Source organism: Diaporthe batatas (genome assembly GCF_019321695.1).
Source record: "Diaporthe batatas strain CRI 302-4 chromosome Unknown Contig00007, whole genome shotgun sequence".
NCBI lineage: Eukaryota > Fungi > Ascomycota > Sordariomycetes > Diaporthales > Diaporthaceae > Diaporthe > Diaporthe batatas.
The window spans coordinates 799,706-816,835 of record NW_025408554.1 but is presented as its reverse complement, the minus strand read 5'-3'; the positions used below and the strand labels follow the sequence as shown (position 1 = coordinate 816,835).

The 17,130-nt window shown below is 54.6% G+C and overlaps 3 protein-coding genes across 3 annotated transcripts; 2 read left to right on the top strand and 1 right to left on the bottom strand.

Moving 5' to 3' along the window:
* Positions 1–809: 809 nt before the first annotated feature.
* KVR01_006510 (serine/threonine protein kinase PRR1) lies at positions 810–4,452 on the top strand. The gene is made up of 2 exons (XM_044790785.1): positions 810–1,307; positions 1,514–4,452. The coding sequence occupies exon 2, from the start codon at positions 1,648–1,650 to the stop codon at positions 3,919–3,921; it is 2,274 nt and encodes a 757-aa protein (XP_044643941.1). The 5' UTR covers positions 810–1,307; positions 1,514–1,647; the 3' UTR covers positions 3,922–4,452.
* Positions 4,453–9,087: 4,635 nt separating this feature from the next.
* On the bottom strand, positions 9,088–12,531 carry KVR01_006499 (uncharacterized protein). The gene is made up of 4 exons (XM_044787347.1): positions 12,421–12,531; positions 12,245–12,355; positions 11,242–12,176; positions 9,088–11,189 (listed from the first exon to the last, which is right to left on the bottom strand). The coding sequence occupies exons 1-4, from the start codon at positions 12,427–12,429 to the stop codon at positions 9,335–9,337; spliced, it is 2,910 nt and encodes a 969-aa protein (XP_044643930.1). The 5' UTR covers positions 12,430–12,531; the 3' UTR covers positions 9,088–9,334.
* Positions 12,532–14,311: 1,780 nt separating this feature from the next.
* On the top strand, positions 14,312–16,950 carry KVR01_006888 (uncharacterized protein). Its single transcript, XM_044781228.1, has 2 exons — positions 14,312–15,678; positions 15,740–16,950. Exons 1-2 carry the CDS (start codon positions 14,632–14,634, stop codon positions 16,571–16,573), a joined length of 1,881 nt encoding a protein of 626 aa, XP_044644319.1. The 5' UTR covers positions 14,312–14,631; the 3' UTR covers positions 16,574–16,950.
* Positions 16,951–17,130: the final 180 nt, after the last annotated feature.

The following is a 17,130-nucleotide window of genomic DNA, read 5'->3' as shown; positions in this document are numbered from 1 at the left end:
GGTTCTGGTCGAGAGGCTGCCTGTCGCTGGTGAGACCAAGGAGAAGTCTGTTTGCCCCCGGATTAGCATTGAACAGGCAGGGTGAGACACGTGAGAGACGGGAACTTGCCGTGTAGTCAGGATGAAGTCTCGTCTCGGGCTTCCCAGACAGTGGGCTGGGCTGCCGTGGAGTACAGAATATGAAATGAAGTGATTTAACCAAACCAGCGACGAACAAGAGGGGAGCCTGGAGGGCAGAAAGTCAATGGCCCCCTCTCGGGCGAGAGCGAGCCCCCACACTGCTGGTCTGTGGGACAAGGGCAATACCCAATTCAGAGCCACAGCTTTGCCCACAAGGCTTGAGATAACCATGATAGCCCGGGCTCGAGACCAATCAGCCAAGGCGCCTCCTCATGCAAGACATTCCAACAACGCGGAAGGCAAGTGGCTAGCGCGTTGTGCTGCAGCATGAGAGTCGACTGGCTAGGCGCAGATACGTGCATGCTATATATATCTACCTGCTGTATATGGGTGTATTATACATGCCTAAGGTAGACACAGGTATCTCCGTACCTCGCCTGCTCGCTCCTGCACCTGCACCTGCAGCAAGCTACCTCCTGCAAGCGCAACCGCAACCGCAACCACAGATGCAGAAGGAAGGCACCAGGGCACAACGGTAGTCCACCTTAGCGTTTGGGCCCATTCCCTGTCAGGCAGCCTGGCAGCCTGGGAGCCTGGCAAAACGTTACCTTGGGAGTCCCGCTGCACACAAGGTCCGTCCTAGTCCTCCCTAGTTGTACGTACTCCGTACTCCGTACCTCCCTTTCCCCTTCCACTTTACCCTCGTCGCCCAACACCCAACTCACTCAACAAGACTTGGTTCATTCACTCCTCACACTCCACACACACTCCTCCCCACTGTGCCTGACATGAACACATCGACACCAACACCGACACCAACGCCAACAAGCTGACCAGACAAGACCAGCCCAGCCCACCACCACCACCGCCACTACCGTCTGTCTCCCTGTGCAAGGGACTCGGGCCTTCCCACCACCACCACCGCCGTGTCCGGCCGGCCCACCCTCTCGGGACACTCTACCGGTTCCCACTTGTTACTCGTCCAGGCTGCCCAGCCCCGACCGACTTCCGAAGTCCAAAAATCCACGAGGCCGCTGGTAGTCTGTACACGCCGTCGCCTCAGAGTCCGTGCAGCCAAAGAAGCTCACTTGGCTTGCTGCCAGTCGTCATCGTACCTATCCGCCCGCCCTTTACCTTATCCTCTCCCTTAGGACCGGCGCCATCGCGCCCGTTTCTGTCGGCTCACTGTAAGCTCTTCCGTCTTGTTCGGGTTGCGTCCTCCCTGCTTGGCTGCGGCCCTTGAATCGTGGGCCTGCGCCCAATATGCACGCTCATAATCATGCGCCAGGCTCACCCGCTCACACAACCTGTGACTGGCTTGCCGCTAGGGCGGTGCAGTGTCACTCTGGCTGATACGGACCTCCATCTCTGACATAACCCTCTTTCTGCGCAGGAAACCCCCTCGCCCGCGCGCCCGCGCCCGCGCCCGCTTCCCTTCCTCTCACACTCCCGCACAGTCACCGTCCCTTCTCAACCCGCGGTCCCGTCCCGACTCGACTCGACTCGACTCGACACACTCCCAGAGCCATGTCATCGAGGGATCCCAAGCCCCTGCACCCTGACTCCGGAGCCGCACCTTCAATTCACGTCGATCCAAAGGCCCAGAACCATGCCTTCTCCTCTCAACCTCAACTATCTGCCTTTGGAACCGACTCCCGCTCCTTGACCCCCTCGCATTCGCCAGCAGACGCCGCCGCCCATGAATTTAAACTTCGAAACAGCCGCAATGCCATGCTGAACTCTGACATTGGCTCGATCCATTTCCCCTCAGAACCCTACGACCCTTCTGCCTTCTCCGTGCAAAACCTCGCGCCGACGAGTCTACCAGAAAATCCGTCAAAATCCCTCCCTCCCTTTCCAACTGTGAACCTGCCCTCCGGAGACTCGGGCCCACCACCGGTCGACTCGGATTTTCAACATCAGCCCGACCATCCATCCTCCTCCGGTTCCACCAACCCACTTCGAATACATACAGACCTCCACTCAAATTCAGTGCCCAGAACTGACGTCTCCCACGGTGCCTCGTCAACCCACCGCGGCCCGGAGCGGTCGAACCCGCCTACCTTCGTACCCTTGCCTCGCAAGTCGTCTCCGCCCGGCCTCAAACCAGTATCGCGGACTCCCAGCTTCAAGTCTGCCGCCTTCGGCCGCGGCTTTGGCTCTGCCACCAGCTCTAGAGTCTCGAGCCCTGTTATAACCGCTATGGGCGATCTGACACCTCTGCCGTCCCCACTGCTCTCTGGCGACTCACCTGGACCTTGGAAGCGTCTCAACGCCCGACCACCTTCGAGGGAACTCGCCCAGCCGGCGCCTACCACAATGCCCGAATCAGTGCTCGTGTCGAAAAATGGCGAATCAATAGCTGCCGCCATGGCACACCAGGCCCAGCGAAAGGCTCTTTCGGGCGCAGAGAAGATTTCGGGGGAGGACTCGGCTAGTAGCTCGGAGAAAGATGCCCCGGCCAAGGCCAAAATACACACGCGCAACAGGAGCGTGAGCGAATACCACCCGGACTCACTAAACATTCCAAAGCGCATGGTGACCGTCTCCGGATCGCATGTGGCCAAGCCAAACAACACGCCCATGCGACGGGAAGCCAATCTTTCAGAGGTTCGAGGTTTGACGCCAATAGAAAAGCCCCCGAGTCCGCCGCCGAGCGAATGCTCAGTCACAGCTGCAGATATCTCCGCGACGCCTGTCAAGGAAAGTACGCGATACGAGTACTTCGACGCCCAAGGGCGCAAAGACGGCAAGCTCCGGAGATGGAGGGCTGTCAAGTCATTAGGCCAAGGCACGTTCAGTCGAGTTGTACTGGCGACTAGTCAATTGGCCCCAACAGAGGAGGAAGTCGAGCTGGAAAGCAGGGCAGACACCGGCCTTATGACCCCTGAGCCACCCTCAAGTCTTGATCGAAAGTCACTTGTTGCTGTCAAAGTCTGTGAGCACGGCCCGAAAGGAGGGGCCTCCGAAGACCGAGTCGAAATGAGCTTGAAGCGTGAATTGGAGATCATGCAGAGCATACATCACCCGTGCCTTGTGGATCTGAAAGCATTCAGCATCGAGCCAACCCGAGCGATCCTGGTCCTCAGCTATTGTATTGGTGGCGATCTGTTCGACGTAGCAACACGGCACCGATCACTACTTGTACCCTCGCTCCTGCGACGCATCTTCTCCGAGCTTGTCGGTGCGGTCCGTTACCTGCACGAGAGACACATCGTGCACCGTGACATCAAGCTCGAGAATGTGCTTGTCAACCTCACCCCGCAAGAGCTCTCGGACCGGACCGTCGACTGGCAGCACTACCCGTACAGTGTGATTACTCTGACCGACCTCGGCTTGTCACGGAGAGTTGCAGATGACGAAAAGCTCACAACCCGTTGCGGCAGCGAAGACTATGCCGCCCCCGAGGTCATAATGGGCCTACAATACAACGGTCACGCGACTGATGCCTGGTCACTGGGCGTGCTTCTCTACGCCCTGCTCGAGAGCAGATTACCTTTCGACCCACCTCCAGGAATGAGTGACGCGCTTCGCATGCGCAGTCGTACAAGTCACCGGATCGCCCGTGTGGAGTGGCAATGGATCAGGTATGCCGGGCCTGACGGTGACCACGAGGGCGATATTCAGGCGTTTGATAAGGAAGGACTGCTGGGAGCGATGGAGGTCACAGAGGGCCTACTACAACGATCCCGGAGCCGATGGTCGCTCGAGAAAGTGGCCGAGATGCCGTGGGTGAAGGCAGGCATCGCTGTCGAGGGCGGCATCAAGTTCAGGGAAGAGAAGGAGGGCAAGATTGTATGACATTTGTGAGGAGATGAGTCCTCATCTGTCGTATGGTGGAACGGAGGCCATCGAGGCATCGAATCCGACCTCCCCCCCTGGATCGCTTCCGCAAAGGGCCATGGCGTTTGAATACAGATATCCATTGCTCTACGCGGGACGAAGGCTCGACAATTTCTACGACGGACAGCACAAGAGAAGGGTAGGAGTCAGAACAGAGTTTGCAGGAAGAGAGGAGCAGGGACTGGCCAAGCTTACCCACCTTCGTTTCTCCCAAGACGTGTTGCTTCTTAGAACCTTTTTTTGAATTAGAAAGTCAGAATAGGGGGAAAGTTGCCTATCTAAAAAAAGAAAAAAAAAATATCGAGATGCCTCAACGAAGGTCTTCTGCGTGTATCAGATAATTGTTTTGCTTCATGTGGTTTTTCTACAACTTCTGTACACTTTGGATCAGGAAATGGGAAGGGAAAATCGGTGTTCTTGATCGGGCCAAGCGATGGTGTCGGCGTCTTTGATGCTCAGTCAGCTCAATTTCATTCTTTTTGAGGTGTCAATAGTGTCATGGTGTTCGTGGCATGTTAAGATTCAATATCGACGTAGTGAGTGATATGGCTTGTTTGTCGTTTCTGAACCAAGTAACCCTTTTGCTTCGGTACTAGTTCTGGCTACTACTTCTGGCCGCAGTAGAACGTTGGTGTATTAGATGGGTTCGTTCTTAATCTGTATACACCCCAAAGGCGTCCGGTCCTTCACACAGTGGTAAACGCTCAAAGACACAGAGTGTCTTTTCTTTTTAGAACAGAAAATGTCGATCAGTATAGGCTCGAGGTCAGGTACTCATTATTATAGCTGGGGAAAGCTAGAGTGGAAAAGACCCAGACTGATATTCACATATCTTGGAGCCAGGCACCCTGGCCATGCGTCCCTGTCATTTGGTCGAGTTCCCTGATGTTTTGATGTGCACCAGGAGAAAGCCTGGCACCTATTCGTCGCGGTACAACCAAGCATGCTCATCAATCCTCCAACAGATCTCCCCTGAACCTATGACCTCGCAGTTCTCGGATGTGAGAATACCAGACTAGGATCGCCCTGACCCCGGAGCGCCTCGACGTCCACGTTTTCGTCGACCTGGTTCGTGCCGTCTTGTGCTCGTCGCTGCTGCTGCTGCTCCGATGGAACACCCCCGGGCCTACGCCCCTGAAAGCGGAATCTATTCGCCCAATGTCTCAAGAAAGCGTGGTATAAGATGGCGACCATTACGACGGTAACCAGGAGACAGGGGGCAAGGACTGCGATGAGCGTGGCTGTACCGTCCTCCATGTGTTCTGCGTTCTTAACGAGCTGTCAACTAGCTGATTCGAACTGCAATAATGCAACGTGTTCCTGGTTTCCCGAACGGTCTGTGAGCTACCTAGGTAACTTATAATCACAACAAGTTCTTAGAGCAAGTTCTCTGAGTATGGTAGGGCTCCTTGTTTCGTCAAGACTGGTCTTTGGGTTGTCCCAGAATGTGTATCCCTTTTGTGTTGGTCAGAATGGTCGAATAATCTGCAGGTTTATCATCAATGCGTTAGGGAATTGAGTGTAAAATGGCAAAGGGGTCACCCAGCATGGGCATAGATTCTTCCTGGGCTAGCTCTCAGGAGTGACATTGGAGTTTGAAACGGTCCTGTTGTCAAACAAGACATCACTCATGTGCACACAATGCCCAAATCGCAAACAAGGTCCAAAACTCGTTAGAATAACCTCCAGTCAGTGCAAACGTGCGGGAGACGAGGACACATTGCTTGCCTTGGATTTCAAACCATATGTACGACGAGTGTGCAAACGATGCTTTGGTTTGGGACTCATGTTTCAAGTAATCTCATTTAATACTCAGACGGCGTAGGACAGAAAAGTCTAGATACCGTTTGCTGGAAGAATCTTGAAGTCATTGAGACGCCGAAACAATCAAGGATCGCTAGAAATACTCTCAGGATTTAGCCGAGCCTCATACCCTTAAACCTACCTAGGTTTGTAGTCACCGGACCTATCCTGGTTGGCCGTTACGATTTATAATATGTAGGGATTGTGGTGGAAGAGGGGGCCCTTATAGGGGAAGCTAGTAACTCCTAGTGCGGAGATGTTTGGGGATATGTATCGAGTAATTATTATTTAAGAGAGAAACTCAAGTTAAGTGGTTTCGCTTCTATTCCGTATACGTCCGAGGACATAAATGGTGCCTTCATACAGTGGGACTCAAGTTAAAAACAGTTATTTATGTAGGAAAATGGCTACTGGCTATGCGAGGGTTTTGGTACCCACTACGCCAGCAGTGCCCAAGCAGAACCGAAACCCACTGGTACATCCAAAGGCATATGCGGTTCCTTCATACCATGATAAGCGCTGGGATAACCGGGACTAGTTCTTTTTGAAGAAAAAAAAGAAAAAAAGAAAGGATGCAAGGAAGGAAGAAAAAACACTACACCGATCGACAGCAAGAAACTGTCACGAAATGATACTCGCTCCTGTGTTGGCTTTCTTATACTCCGCTATGATGATCATAGGCTCAACCCGCCCCTTAGTGCCTGCCAGAGTGTATATGAGTTTCTCCATGGAAGTGACCACCCATGTTGTGGCCGAGAATGTGTTGAGAGCCGTAGCCTGCGTGGACTGGTTGGAGCCCTGAGCTGGAGTTCGTGATGGTGTAAATGTTTCCCGTCTTTGGTCGCTCCACCAGAGAAGCCGGAAGCTTCTTCACATCCTCCAGGGCCTCTTCCAAATCACATTTCTCCTTCTCGTTAATAAGCTGGAGAGGAGACTCTGCAATTTGTAGCATAGATACCAAGATATCTCTCATAAGCAACTCGACGGTCTTGTCCACACAGCCTGAGATGCTTTCGTGGTAACGCGTCTCGCGGCTTTCGGCATCTCCCGGTATGACCGCTTGGTAAATGTTCTCCATCTGGGTCGCTTTGGTGTTGCACTCGTTCATCAGCTGCAAGACGAGTGGGTAGCTTTGCTTTTCTTCGTTTGTTTCTCCAGAAGCAGGACGTCGGCCGAGACGACGTTGGATGCTTACAAGGATCCTCTCAGTAACAGGCAGATGCTCTAGAACTCCATGGAATCCCACGCTGAGGTGAGAGGCATGTCAATTGCTTTCTCTAACAATGATCTATCAGCATCCACGTCGATGACCCAGGAAACAAGTTCATCTTCCGATCACCGGACCCTACATCCCCATATTCGTCAATTCTTAGTCCAACCATCATCGCCAGTCACCCCCGAAATTGCCGCTATATCAGAAGATTCTGCGCTGAACAATGGCCAGAATCGACACATATCATCCTTAAACCCTTCCAGTCGATCCATGATTCCGGGTTTCAAGGCATCTGCGCAGAAGGAGCCCGGAAAACAGCTTCATGATACAGTCTCTCCCCTCTCCAAGAAGAAATTATACGACGCCGTGTTCGATGCTCTTTGCGACGCACGGGATGTGTTCCAGACACCTCCGACGTTTGGGCTTACAGCAATGATGCCGACGATTGCCATGATCCCACAGGCCGTCGTGCCTCCTATACAACTTCGGAGAAGGCGGCCTCGTTTTCGAAAAGCGTACAGACCATCAGATGACGAGTCTGATATGAGTACAATCAGCGCACCGAGTCATCCTCGAAGATACAGACGACGTCGAGGAACATCGGACCCATTGGCAAAGTCAGAAAGCACCGCCGCGCGGACGCAAGCCATTTGCCTAATGGTCTTCAAAACGGCATACACCATCAAGAGATCAAGACACAAAGTCTGCTGTCATTTACACAAACGCGTGAGCGCGTTATGCCTCCCCATGTTGACGGAGACTCTTTTCTACCATACGCCTCGACACATACGGACGGCCATGCCGGGGTGAATGACAAGCATGGGCGGGAACAGCGTGACAGCGCGCCTGTGTCAGTTCCAGTAGCAGATCAGATGCTCCATGATAACCAAGAGAATCTTCTGTCGAATCATCTGGAAATCAATGGCAATGAGTCCCACGGTGTCGACCATTCGGCTTCAGACTCAGAACAGAGCTTTCAAACCGCATCGACAGGCGGCTCAGGGCGGCTCAGGGCGGGCAAGGATGGTGACGGAGTCATCAAAGCGCCTAGACCAGCCCTTCATGTCTCTCAACCCCTCGCGGATAGCACGATCGATTTGGTCCAGGAGAGGAACTACAGCACAAGGCCTGAAGACAACCAGCCCCACCATGAGCCTCGTCACATCGACACAACTCCTTTCACTCCAGCTGATGAGTTTCCCTCGGCACCAACCCCGCCTTCTCTATCAGAAGAAAGCGATATCTCCCATCCCAGCTCCGCGCAGGATGCTCGGCTCGGACAACCGACAATGGTTATGATACAACCAAGCCCATCTTATTACCTGGTACTGCTCCGTGATGATACAAATCAGCTTGTCGTTGCCAATCAGAGTAATCAAGGTGACACTTCAAGCGCGAGGCATGCTAAATCGCGAGGTCGGCCACAGGCACAGCCTACACGAACACAGATGGCAAAATCCCATATCCGTCAAACAAGGCACCAAGCATACAAGGACGAGATACATTTAGACAGAACGAGCGAAGAGAGTTACTAAGCAGTTATATGAACTCATTCCTTATTTTCCTAGATTGATGAGGATTGAGGATATTAAATGTTTGAATCCCCAAGTGATTTGAAACGGTACAGAGTTTATGCAACAACCAGAGCTGTTCTCAGGATGGCTGTTTCGCCTAGCTAAGCTCCAAGGTTGCTTTGTAGGATCCCTCTGTCCTTTTAATGGCTGCAGCGGCTGCCTAAGTAGTACATATCCTGAGGGAGTTCAGTAGTGGAGGATGCTGCCTACGTATCAGAAGGTGTGCGAAGTCCGTTTATGCTGTGATAAACACTGAAAGACCCACCTAGGTAGCGTTATGATCAATGTTACAAGATGCGGCACCAAATCAACCACTTTGAGCATCTCATCGTTTTGAAGTCACAATTGATACAATATTTCGGGAAAATTAAGATGGTGGTCTGCCATCATGAGAGGGAACATCGACCACAAACCTTGTTCCATCTCTACTTACACTTTAAGCAGGAACCGGCAAAAGGGGCCAGCCATTATAACGCCGGAACCTGTCAACACCAACAACCAGCATGCAAAATAATACCAACACCGAGACAACAATTTCTCAAGGATTGGTCGCCCGGGAGTCGAGGTCAGGGGGGGAAGAGGCACTTGGGGCGCAGCACCTGTTTGTCTAGATAAAATCAAGCAATGCAGTGTATGATTAGGCGAACAGGAAATGAAGCGAGGGTATTTTCAGAAATGGATAGCTCGTAAGATAGCACGTCCTCTATATGATCATATGGAAAAACAACGAAAATGCTGGGAAGATGGGTTGGCCGCAGACCATCCCCCAGGCCCTCTCCTTCTATATGAACTTCACCTCATCATCGAAAATGCCGGCTCTCACCTGCACCAGCGCCGCCAGCTCGAACAGGAAGGACTGCAGGATGATAATGTTGGTGAGAACATGAGAAACAGACACCTTCTTCTCCTCGGGGGGCGTGTGCGTCTCGTTCTTGTCGCCATCTGCCACCAGCGCGCTCTCATTCTGTGCATCCACAGCAGCACTTGGTGCGTCATCCTTGGCTGGTGGCGTCGGGGGTGTCTCGTCCTCGATCTTACCGCCTAGCTTGAGCGGCGAACTGTTCACCTTCGACTTGTCAGGGAGGCCGACCTTCCTCGCAAGAATCTGCTGGTCCACGGCCTGGAAAGCAGCGGCCTGGCTCGCCTTGACAGGATCCTGGTCACTCCCGACTGGGGAGTACGGACGATGGAGCCCGCCTCCGCCTTTGATCGGCGTCTCGAACTTGTAAGAGTCCTTGGGGGGGACAGGTGGGCCTTTGCTGACGGAAGAAGGGGTGCCTATCCCAAACCCAGCTGCCAGGGGCGGCCCGCCTGGTACGGCAAGATGCGGGCCGCGTGGGCTGGTGGAACGGCTGGGTGTTCCAAGGTCATCAAGATCCTTCAATATACGCCGCGCGAAGCCTTCGAAACCACCCACCCGTTGGGGGGAGCCGCTCCTTGAGGTGTTCATACTCGACGGGGCCCAGGCCGGTGTGCCTGAACCTGGTGTGCTGGACGGTGGTTGAACTCGCCTGGGCATGGGAGTAGACGCAGAATCAGCGATCTGGAAAGATTCTCGTCGTTGCTGGAGGAGATCATGGAAGCGAGGAATTGTCTCGCGGTATGTGGCAACCTCTTCGGAGAGCAACTGCAGTATCTTCAGCAGTCGTGGTAGATCGGATGGGGACCATATTGGCCTGCGACGGCACTTGTTGATTTTATCGAGTGCTTCAGGATCCTCATCAAGCAGCTTTTCAAGGTCAGGATCCAGACCCTCGTCGGATTCTTCTTTCGGTGACAAGGGGTGATATGCATCATCCGAGTCGTAAATGTAGCTGTCTGGGTGTCGCACAAGCCAGCCTTCGAGATTCATGAAGCCGCAGATTGCGAGATCAAATAGTGTTTCCGTGATACCTAGATTTGTCTCGACCGGGTTGAGGAAGAACAGCTCCAGGTGATCAAGGAGACTGGTCAACAATGGGTCGTCAGATCGTATAGTGTGTGACCGAACATCCCGAGGAGCACCTGGTAGCGAGTCTGCGACGGTTGGGAACTTGTGGTTGTTGACGTTAATCTTGGGCACAGTGAGCTTCAAAGAACAAGGGTGGCTCTCTAGTCGCGATGTGGTATCCTTCAGAATATTCTCATAAACCTCGTCAAAGTTGTCCTGGCCTCCAATCGTGCCGGCCAGGGACATGAGGAACTCGAGCTCTTGCTGCTGGGCCCCCACAGTGCGGTGTGGCACATCTCCATATAGATTCTCAGTTCGTATCAGCGTCACCACAGCGTACCGGTGGTGCCTCTTGAGGATTGCCGATACGAGTTGAAGTGTGACATGTATGGTCTGGTGACTAGGTGATCGCATACAGGCGAGGATTAGGTCGACGAGGGTGTACAAAAGAGGGTCAAGGGTGTCATCAGCTTTGGCGGCCATCATGCTCGCCAAATCCATCGACTTTCTTTTCCTAGCCTTACTGACGGAATTTGAAGTGTCTTCTGGCGAGGCCGGGTCAATATCCGGCAAACCAAGAAGGTAGTGGAGGATGAGGTTGATCATGTCAGGGTGATCCAGTGCCTCGAGTATCTGGCGCAAATAGGTCAAAACCGCAACTGAGGAGCCTCCGTCGAGGTCAGATGATTCAAGAAGTGACGGGTATCTGTAGAGCATCAGCATGGCATCGTGTGGTCTCTAGTTAGAGTGTGACGTACAGCAACTGTTGTAGAAAGATGATCTGGAAGTGTTCCAACAGTGTCGACTTGACGTCGATAGATTTGCAGTGGTTCAGTACGTCCTGCCAGAATACCAGATGTGATAGGAATGTCTCCAGGTTTGCTTGGAAGCCCGGGTCTGTGGACGGCATGACCTCCTGGGTAGCAACAGGGGGCTGGTAGTCGGATAGTGCGAGAATAGGGGGCAGGTCGTGAGATGGGTAGTCTATGACCAGCTTTCCACTCAGTTGGCTGTAAAGCGCCCCCAGCCCGGTGGCCATGAGAGTTGACAGGTCACTCTCGACGATCCATTGCTCGAGCTCGACCGAGTTGGAGGCAGCCTCGATGATGTAGAGCAGGCCGGTCCTCGCAAAGTCGCCAACCTTGCCCTCATGGTGGATATAATCGACCAGCAGGTAAAACAGGGGAAAGTCCTGTTTCTGAGCCTTTCCTTCGAATTTATCTCGGGTGTCCTGGCTCCTGTCGTCCTGCTGCCTGTCGCGGTGAAGTTTGAACCATGATGACAATATGTTGGGCTCCAAGCGGATCTTGGTGGTGATGTTGAAGGCCAGCTCGACGACTCGGGCCTCGGTGTCGGAGCCCAGGCGGATGCTGTTGGCGCCTGTGATCTTAACAAGCAGGTTCGTCAGACTGGCAGCGAATGCGTCGCTCTCGACAAAGGCCTCCTCCTCGCTCTCGACCAGGGTTGCAAAGAACAGCACTGCCTCCTTGATGATCCATTCGTTGTACGAGGTGGTGGCTATCTTTGCGATTGGGATGTAGAGCTGCTTGTTGGCAGAGAAGGCGATGCAGGGGTGAGGGAGGGGCCGTCGTGTCTCGTCGCTCAGGATGTCGGTGAGGTCCTGCAGGCGGACCTCGACCTCCTCGGCAGCCTCATAGTCGTTGGCGAGGTTTGAGGAGTGACGCCATGTTTGCTGTGTCGGAGGGGGCAGGTCAGAGGTGGGAGTTGGTGTGGGAGACGACGATGTGCAGCTGCACGCACCAGAAGACGGCTATATTCCTTCTCGAAGCGGCGCAGGCGCCTGACGGGGTCCTTTGCGGATTCTCTCCGCGAGCTCTCGGCTAGGGGGGTATTCGCAATCAGTCGCGACCACTGGCGAGCCCGTGTCAGCGCAGGTCCGGTTGAGGGGTTGGTGACAGGCGGTGTTGGTGACCTACGAAGTCCATATCGTCTCCAGAGGCATTCCCGATGCTTCAACGTGCTCGATTTCCGCGGTTATTGGGTGTGTCGACGTCGAGGGTGGTTGTCGAAGGTCGTCTCCAGACGCATGAATCTGTTTGAGAAGGCCAGGGAAGCTTAGACCCCTGGGCCACAGTCATATGCAGCCACGCTCGGGATGGGCCTGCGGGTCGCAACGGCCCCACTAAGGGCAGGGGTCCCTTGACAATTACACAATGGGTGTTGCTGTCAAGCCTTGTGCACGGCAGTCCAAGACCACCTACCTGCAGGTACCTAGGTAATCTGTAGACTACTCCGTACCAGAGTATATCCAACCACTGATCTTAACATCTGCCCACATCCGCCGCACTCATTCTCAGCCGTGAGAATCAAGCAAGATCGCAGCTGCATCCAAAATGGGCTCAGCACCTCCGGCGCACCGAGAGGTAGTAGGTACGGATAGAGTGGACACCCCACTTGCAATCCTCGGCAATTTGCAGCCCGTGACGAGGACGTGCCTGAGGTCAGAGCCCACCCTTACGAAGAGCACTACGAAGAGCACCCGTAGACGGCACAGTGGGCCCTACGGAAGGACCACCATGTCCTTATTGGATCAGCATGTCGAGACAATTTCCCCCTCTTGATCTACACTGTAGACATGTTGTATCAAAAGTCGATGAGATGGCACACGGGAGGACCTACCGTCCATGATATTGACAGCAATTGTCTGCAGTGAAGCCCGTACTACTCTTGTCTACCGCAACATGGGCGGCCATGCTTGGTGCCAAGGTGTCCCTCAGATGAGCGCACGTACCGAGATGAATCGCAGAACAGTCCAAGCCACGAAGCTCGTGCAAGACGACACCAAGTCTGGTGCAACAACGACCAGGTCTGGGTCATATGCTCAGCCTCGCCCTTCAGCATCCTTCCCAATGGGTCAGTCGTAGCCCACTGCAAACCATTCGGTAGACCTTGTCGCCAAGTTGTAATTGCACACAGGCCTCTCGCGGAGGGATCAATTGATGAATCTCCAAGTCAGTGTCGAGGCTTGCCGCCAGATAATATATGGGTGGTCTGCCTTGGATTTGGCTTGAATGTTCGATTAGTATCTGACCCATGGAAAAGTCGAGAGAAGAATTCTGTGGGTCGCCCCCTGAAGCTTTGTTCTTGCATTAATAAGACGGGCAAGCCAGAGCCTACCAGCCGGGCCTAGCCTTTGGCCATATGCAGCCAGAGTAGTGTCGTCGACGGAAAGCTCCCCGCGTACAAGGTTGACTTTGGTCCCCCACAATCCAACATTCGGGCGGCTACGTGCAGAGTAAGCGCGGCAACGAGTGGTCGCCCGACCTGCATACTACATAGAACATATCAGTAAAGGGCGACCTGACTCAACACCACCCTTGCCAAAGCTTGATCAACACCATTCGAGCAAATTCGAGCAGCCAGCAGGTAGCAGCATCCTGCAGGCAGTGCTGGCCGGCTCTGCGCTTGACGTGGCCTGACAGCCTGGCCAGCCTGGCCAGCCTGGGTGAAACCATCGTCAGGGCCCATCGTCAGGGCCCATCGACACCGGCCCAGTGGGACAAGTCCCGAGTCACACTCAATGCAAGACCATCGCCTTCATCTATCTCATGCTCCCCTCGTGGTTCGCCAGCCCGTCCTACCTCGGCCAGAGTGGAGGGAGTGTTCGTGCGCAGGACGCCTATTGGGACAGCGCCAGTGGCCCTCGAGCGAATCATGGCCCGTAGGTGCTCACTTACAAGGGCACTGCAGTGCCTGCCAAGCCTCTTTTGGCTTGAAAGCGGCTAGTTGCACAAGACCAGCAGCAGGCCACGGCCCCTCATGGTCCCCTGGTTTGTCTGCAGTCTGCCCTGGTTTGTCCTGCCCTTCCCGGCATGTTTCTTAATAAAGCTTTGCCGCGACGACGTTCCCAGCCTCCAGACCTCTTGGGCTGTGTGTCATGCCGTCGTCCTAGTGTTTCTGCTTCAGCTGCCTCGAGTTGAGAGTCGTCGTCATTCCCGGCGACAACAAGACCGACAGGCACGTGGGCACGCATCGTACTCCGTACTCCTCGGTGCCATGCCTTGTGTTCTTATCTTGTAACAGCTTGTCCCCCCGCTCGTTCATGATAGAGATGCGGCTCGGGGCTTTTTTGTCTTTTACCAGCCTCATGCTAAGACTCTGAAATTCCAATATTGACCATCATCAATATGGGTTGGTTCTCTCGAAATAAGACCAACAAGTTGCAGCCTCGGTCTGGAGGGCCGCTCCCTGTGCTCCCTGTGCTGGCCGATACGCGACCGAGCCAAGGTCGCCTCCCTCCAGCACAGTATCATTCCCCTCAGACATCGGGCATCACAGACTCAACCCCCTCATGTCCTGAGTTCCAGTCTGCTGGCTACCTGCCGGCTCCTCCTGGCTGGAATGCGGCATCTTCGCCTCCTCCACCGTACCCGTACCAGCAACAGTCACAGCAAGCACCAGTCGTGGTAAATCAGCACTATTACATGCTGGCACCACCACCACCAAATGGTGAATACCGCGCGCACCAAGGCAATCCTGTCCCTTTGTCAAAGCTCATCATCGGATCTGCGGTTAATCTCGCCGACCAGCTCCTGCCTGGGGTCGTCCCCGCCTTGTTAAACGACGGACTGAACCTACGTGGTGGAGAATGCAACCAGTTCGCGGGCCCGGGAGCCGCAGCACTGAATCAGCTTGGTGACAGGTTCAACGATGTAATGACCCAGATCGACCGGGATCGGTACGCCGGAAATGAGAGGGACCTGTTCACGTACCGGCCAGACTCGGACTCGGACTCGTCCACGGGAACCACCACCAGGGGCCAGCTGGGCAGACCAAGGACGAACCAATCCTCCCACAGAGGGCATGCCACCTCGAAGGGTCAGACCGCAGCCGCGGCTGCCAGCGTCCTGTCCGGAAATTATTTTGCAAAGGTGGAACTATATGCCAACTCCCGGCTGCCCATGGATCTTCCACCGCTTAAACTATATATCCCAACATGGCCTCTACTATGCTTGGCTGCCCAATACTCGGACCGAGTCTACGAGAAAGCTCGAGGTGCCGAGAAGGATGTCCAGGTTGGGGCGAGTTACTCGAGTGGTACGCGGGCCATGGTCATAAAATCAGTGCCCATGGACCATATGAACACCATCGTCTTCGCAATCAGAGGGACGGCCACATTCATGGACTGGGCCGTGAACTTAAACACGGCGCCATCCTCACCTGCCGGGTTCTTGGTGAGCACACATGCCCCTTTATTGATAACTTTATGCCCCACTAACACCCATCCCCAAAAAGGACGACGCCGGCAACTACTGCCACACAGGCTTCCTCACCGCTGCCCGCAGGATGATCAGGCCCGTGGCCGCGCGCCTCCGCCAGCTCCTCCAGGAAGATCCCGGGCGGGCGTCCTACAGCCTGCTGATCACGGGGCACTCGGCCGGCGGGGCCGTCGCGGCCCTCCTCTACGCGCACATGCTGTCCGAGTCCCGCGCCGCCCAGTCCGAGCTCAGCTCGCTGACGGGCTGCTTCCGCCGCGTGCACTGCGTGACCTTCGGCGCGCCCCCGGTATCCCTGCTGCCCCTGCAGAGGCCCGAGGGCCGTGCTGACCTGCGCAAGAGCATCTTCCTCAGCTTTGTCAACGAGGGCGACCCCGTCGCCAGGGCGGACAAGGCGTATGTGAAGAGCCTGCTAGAGTTGTTCGCGACGCCTGCGCCTGCATCGTCGGCGTCGGCGTCGGCGTCGGCGTCGGCGCTGCTGGAGTGCCCCAAGCAGAAGGCGTCAAAGACCTCGCTGGCATCAGCCAGGTCCGGCAAGTCGGCGAGGTCTTCAAAGACCAAGGGGGCGGGGGGCAGCAACCCGACTGCCAAGAAGCCGGTGTGGAAGGTGCCGCCGAGCCCGCTCAGCAACGCGGGCAGGATCGTGGTGCTGCGCTCGGGGGACCAGAAGGCGCGGCTCAAGGGGAAGAAGACGGTGGAGGAGCGTCTGAACGAGGGGGTCGTAGCACAGGTGGCGACGGACGAGCAGCTCAGGGGCGTCATCTGGGGCGACCCGGTGGCTCACATGATGAAGTTGTACGCTGGGCGGCTAGAGATATTAGCTGTTGGGGCCGTGACGGCGAAGGGGTACTGATGAGGGGGTGGTTCGGCCATATCACGTCCTGTGGCCGGCGGACCAGGAGGTGTATTTACGCGAAATGATGCTTACGAAGTCTGATGATCACCCATTTTCATGATACCTCTACGAGCAGCCACGGTGTTAGGGTGTCGGTTTCACGGGCAGTTTCTCAATTTCAAGTCACGGAGTTGAAGAACGCACAAAGTTTTTAGGAGATGAGAAATTGAGGCATTCTCGCTATCGAGGCGGACGTGTTTTTTGTCTTGAATTTCAGCCATCTTATGTTCCTTGTTCTTGCACCTCCTGGCCAAGTCTTTGTGGCATGCCACGGCCGCAGATTATGTCATTCGCCATATAGGTGAGACACATATGCTTATCCAAAAAGAATCTATTCTGACGCTCAAATCTGATTTTTGTAGAGATTCATTTGATATGCTATTAGAATCAGGGCCCTCAGATCAGTTGTGACAATTGTGTACGTAGCTTCTGAATGAGATGATCGTACAGGGCCCCATGAGGGAAGGCATCAAATCATCAAAACAAGCTGTCACATTATGCTATCGGGCATGCAC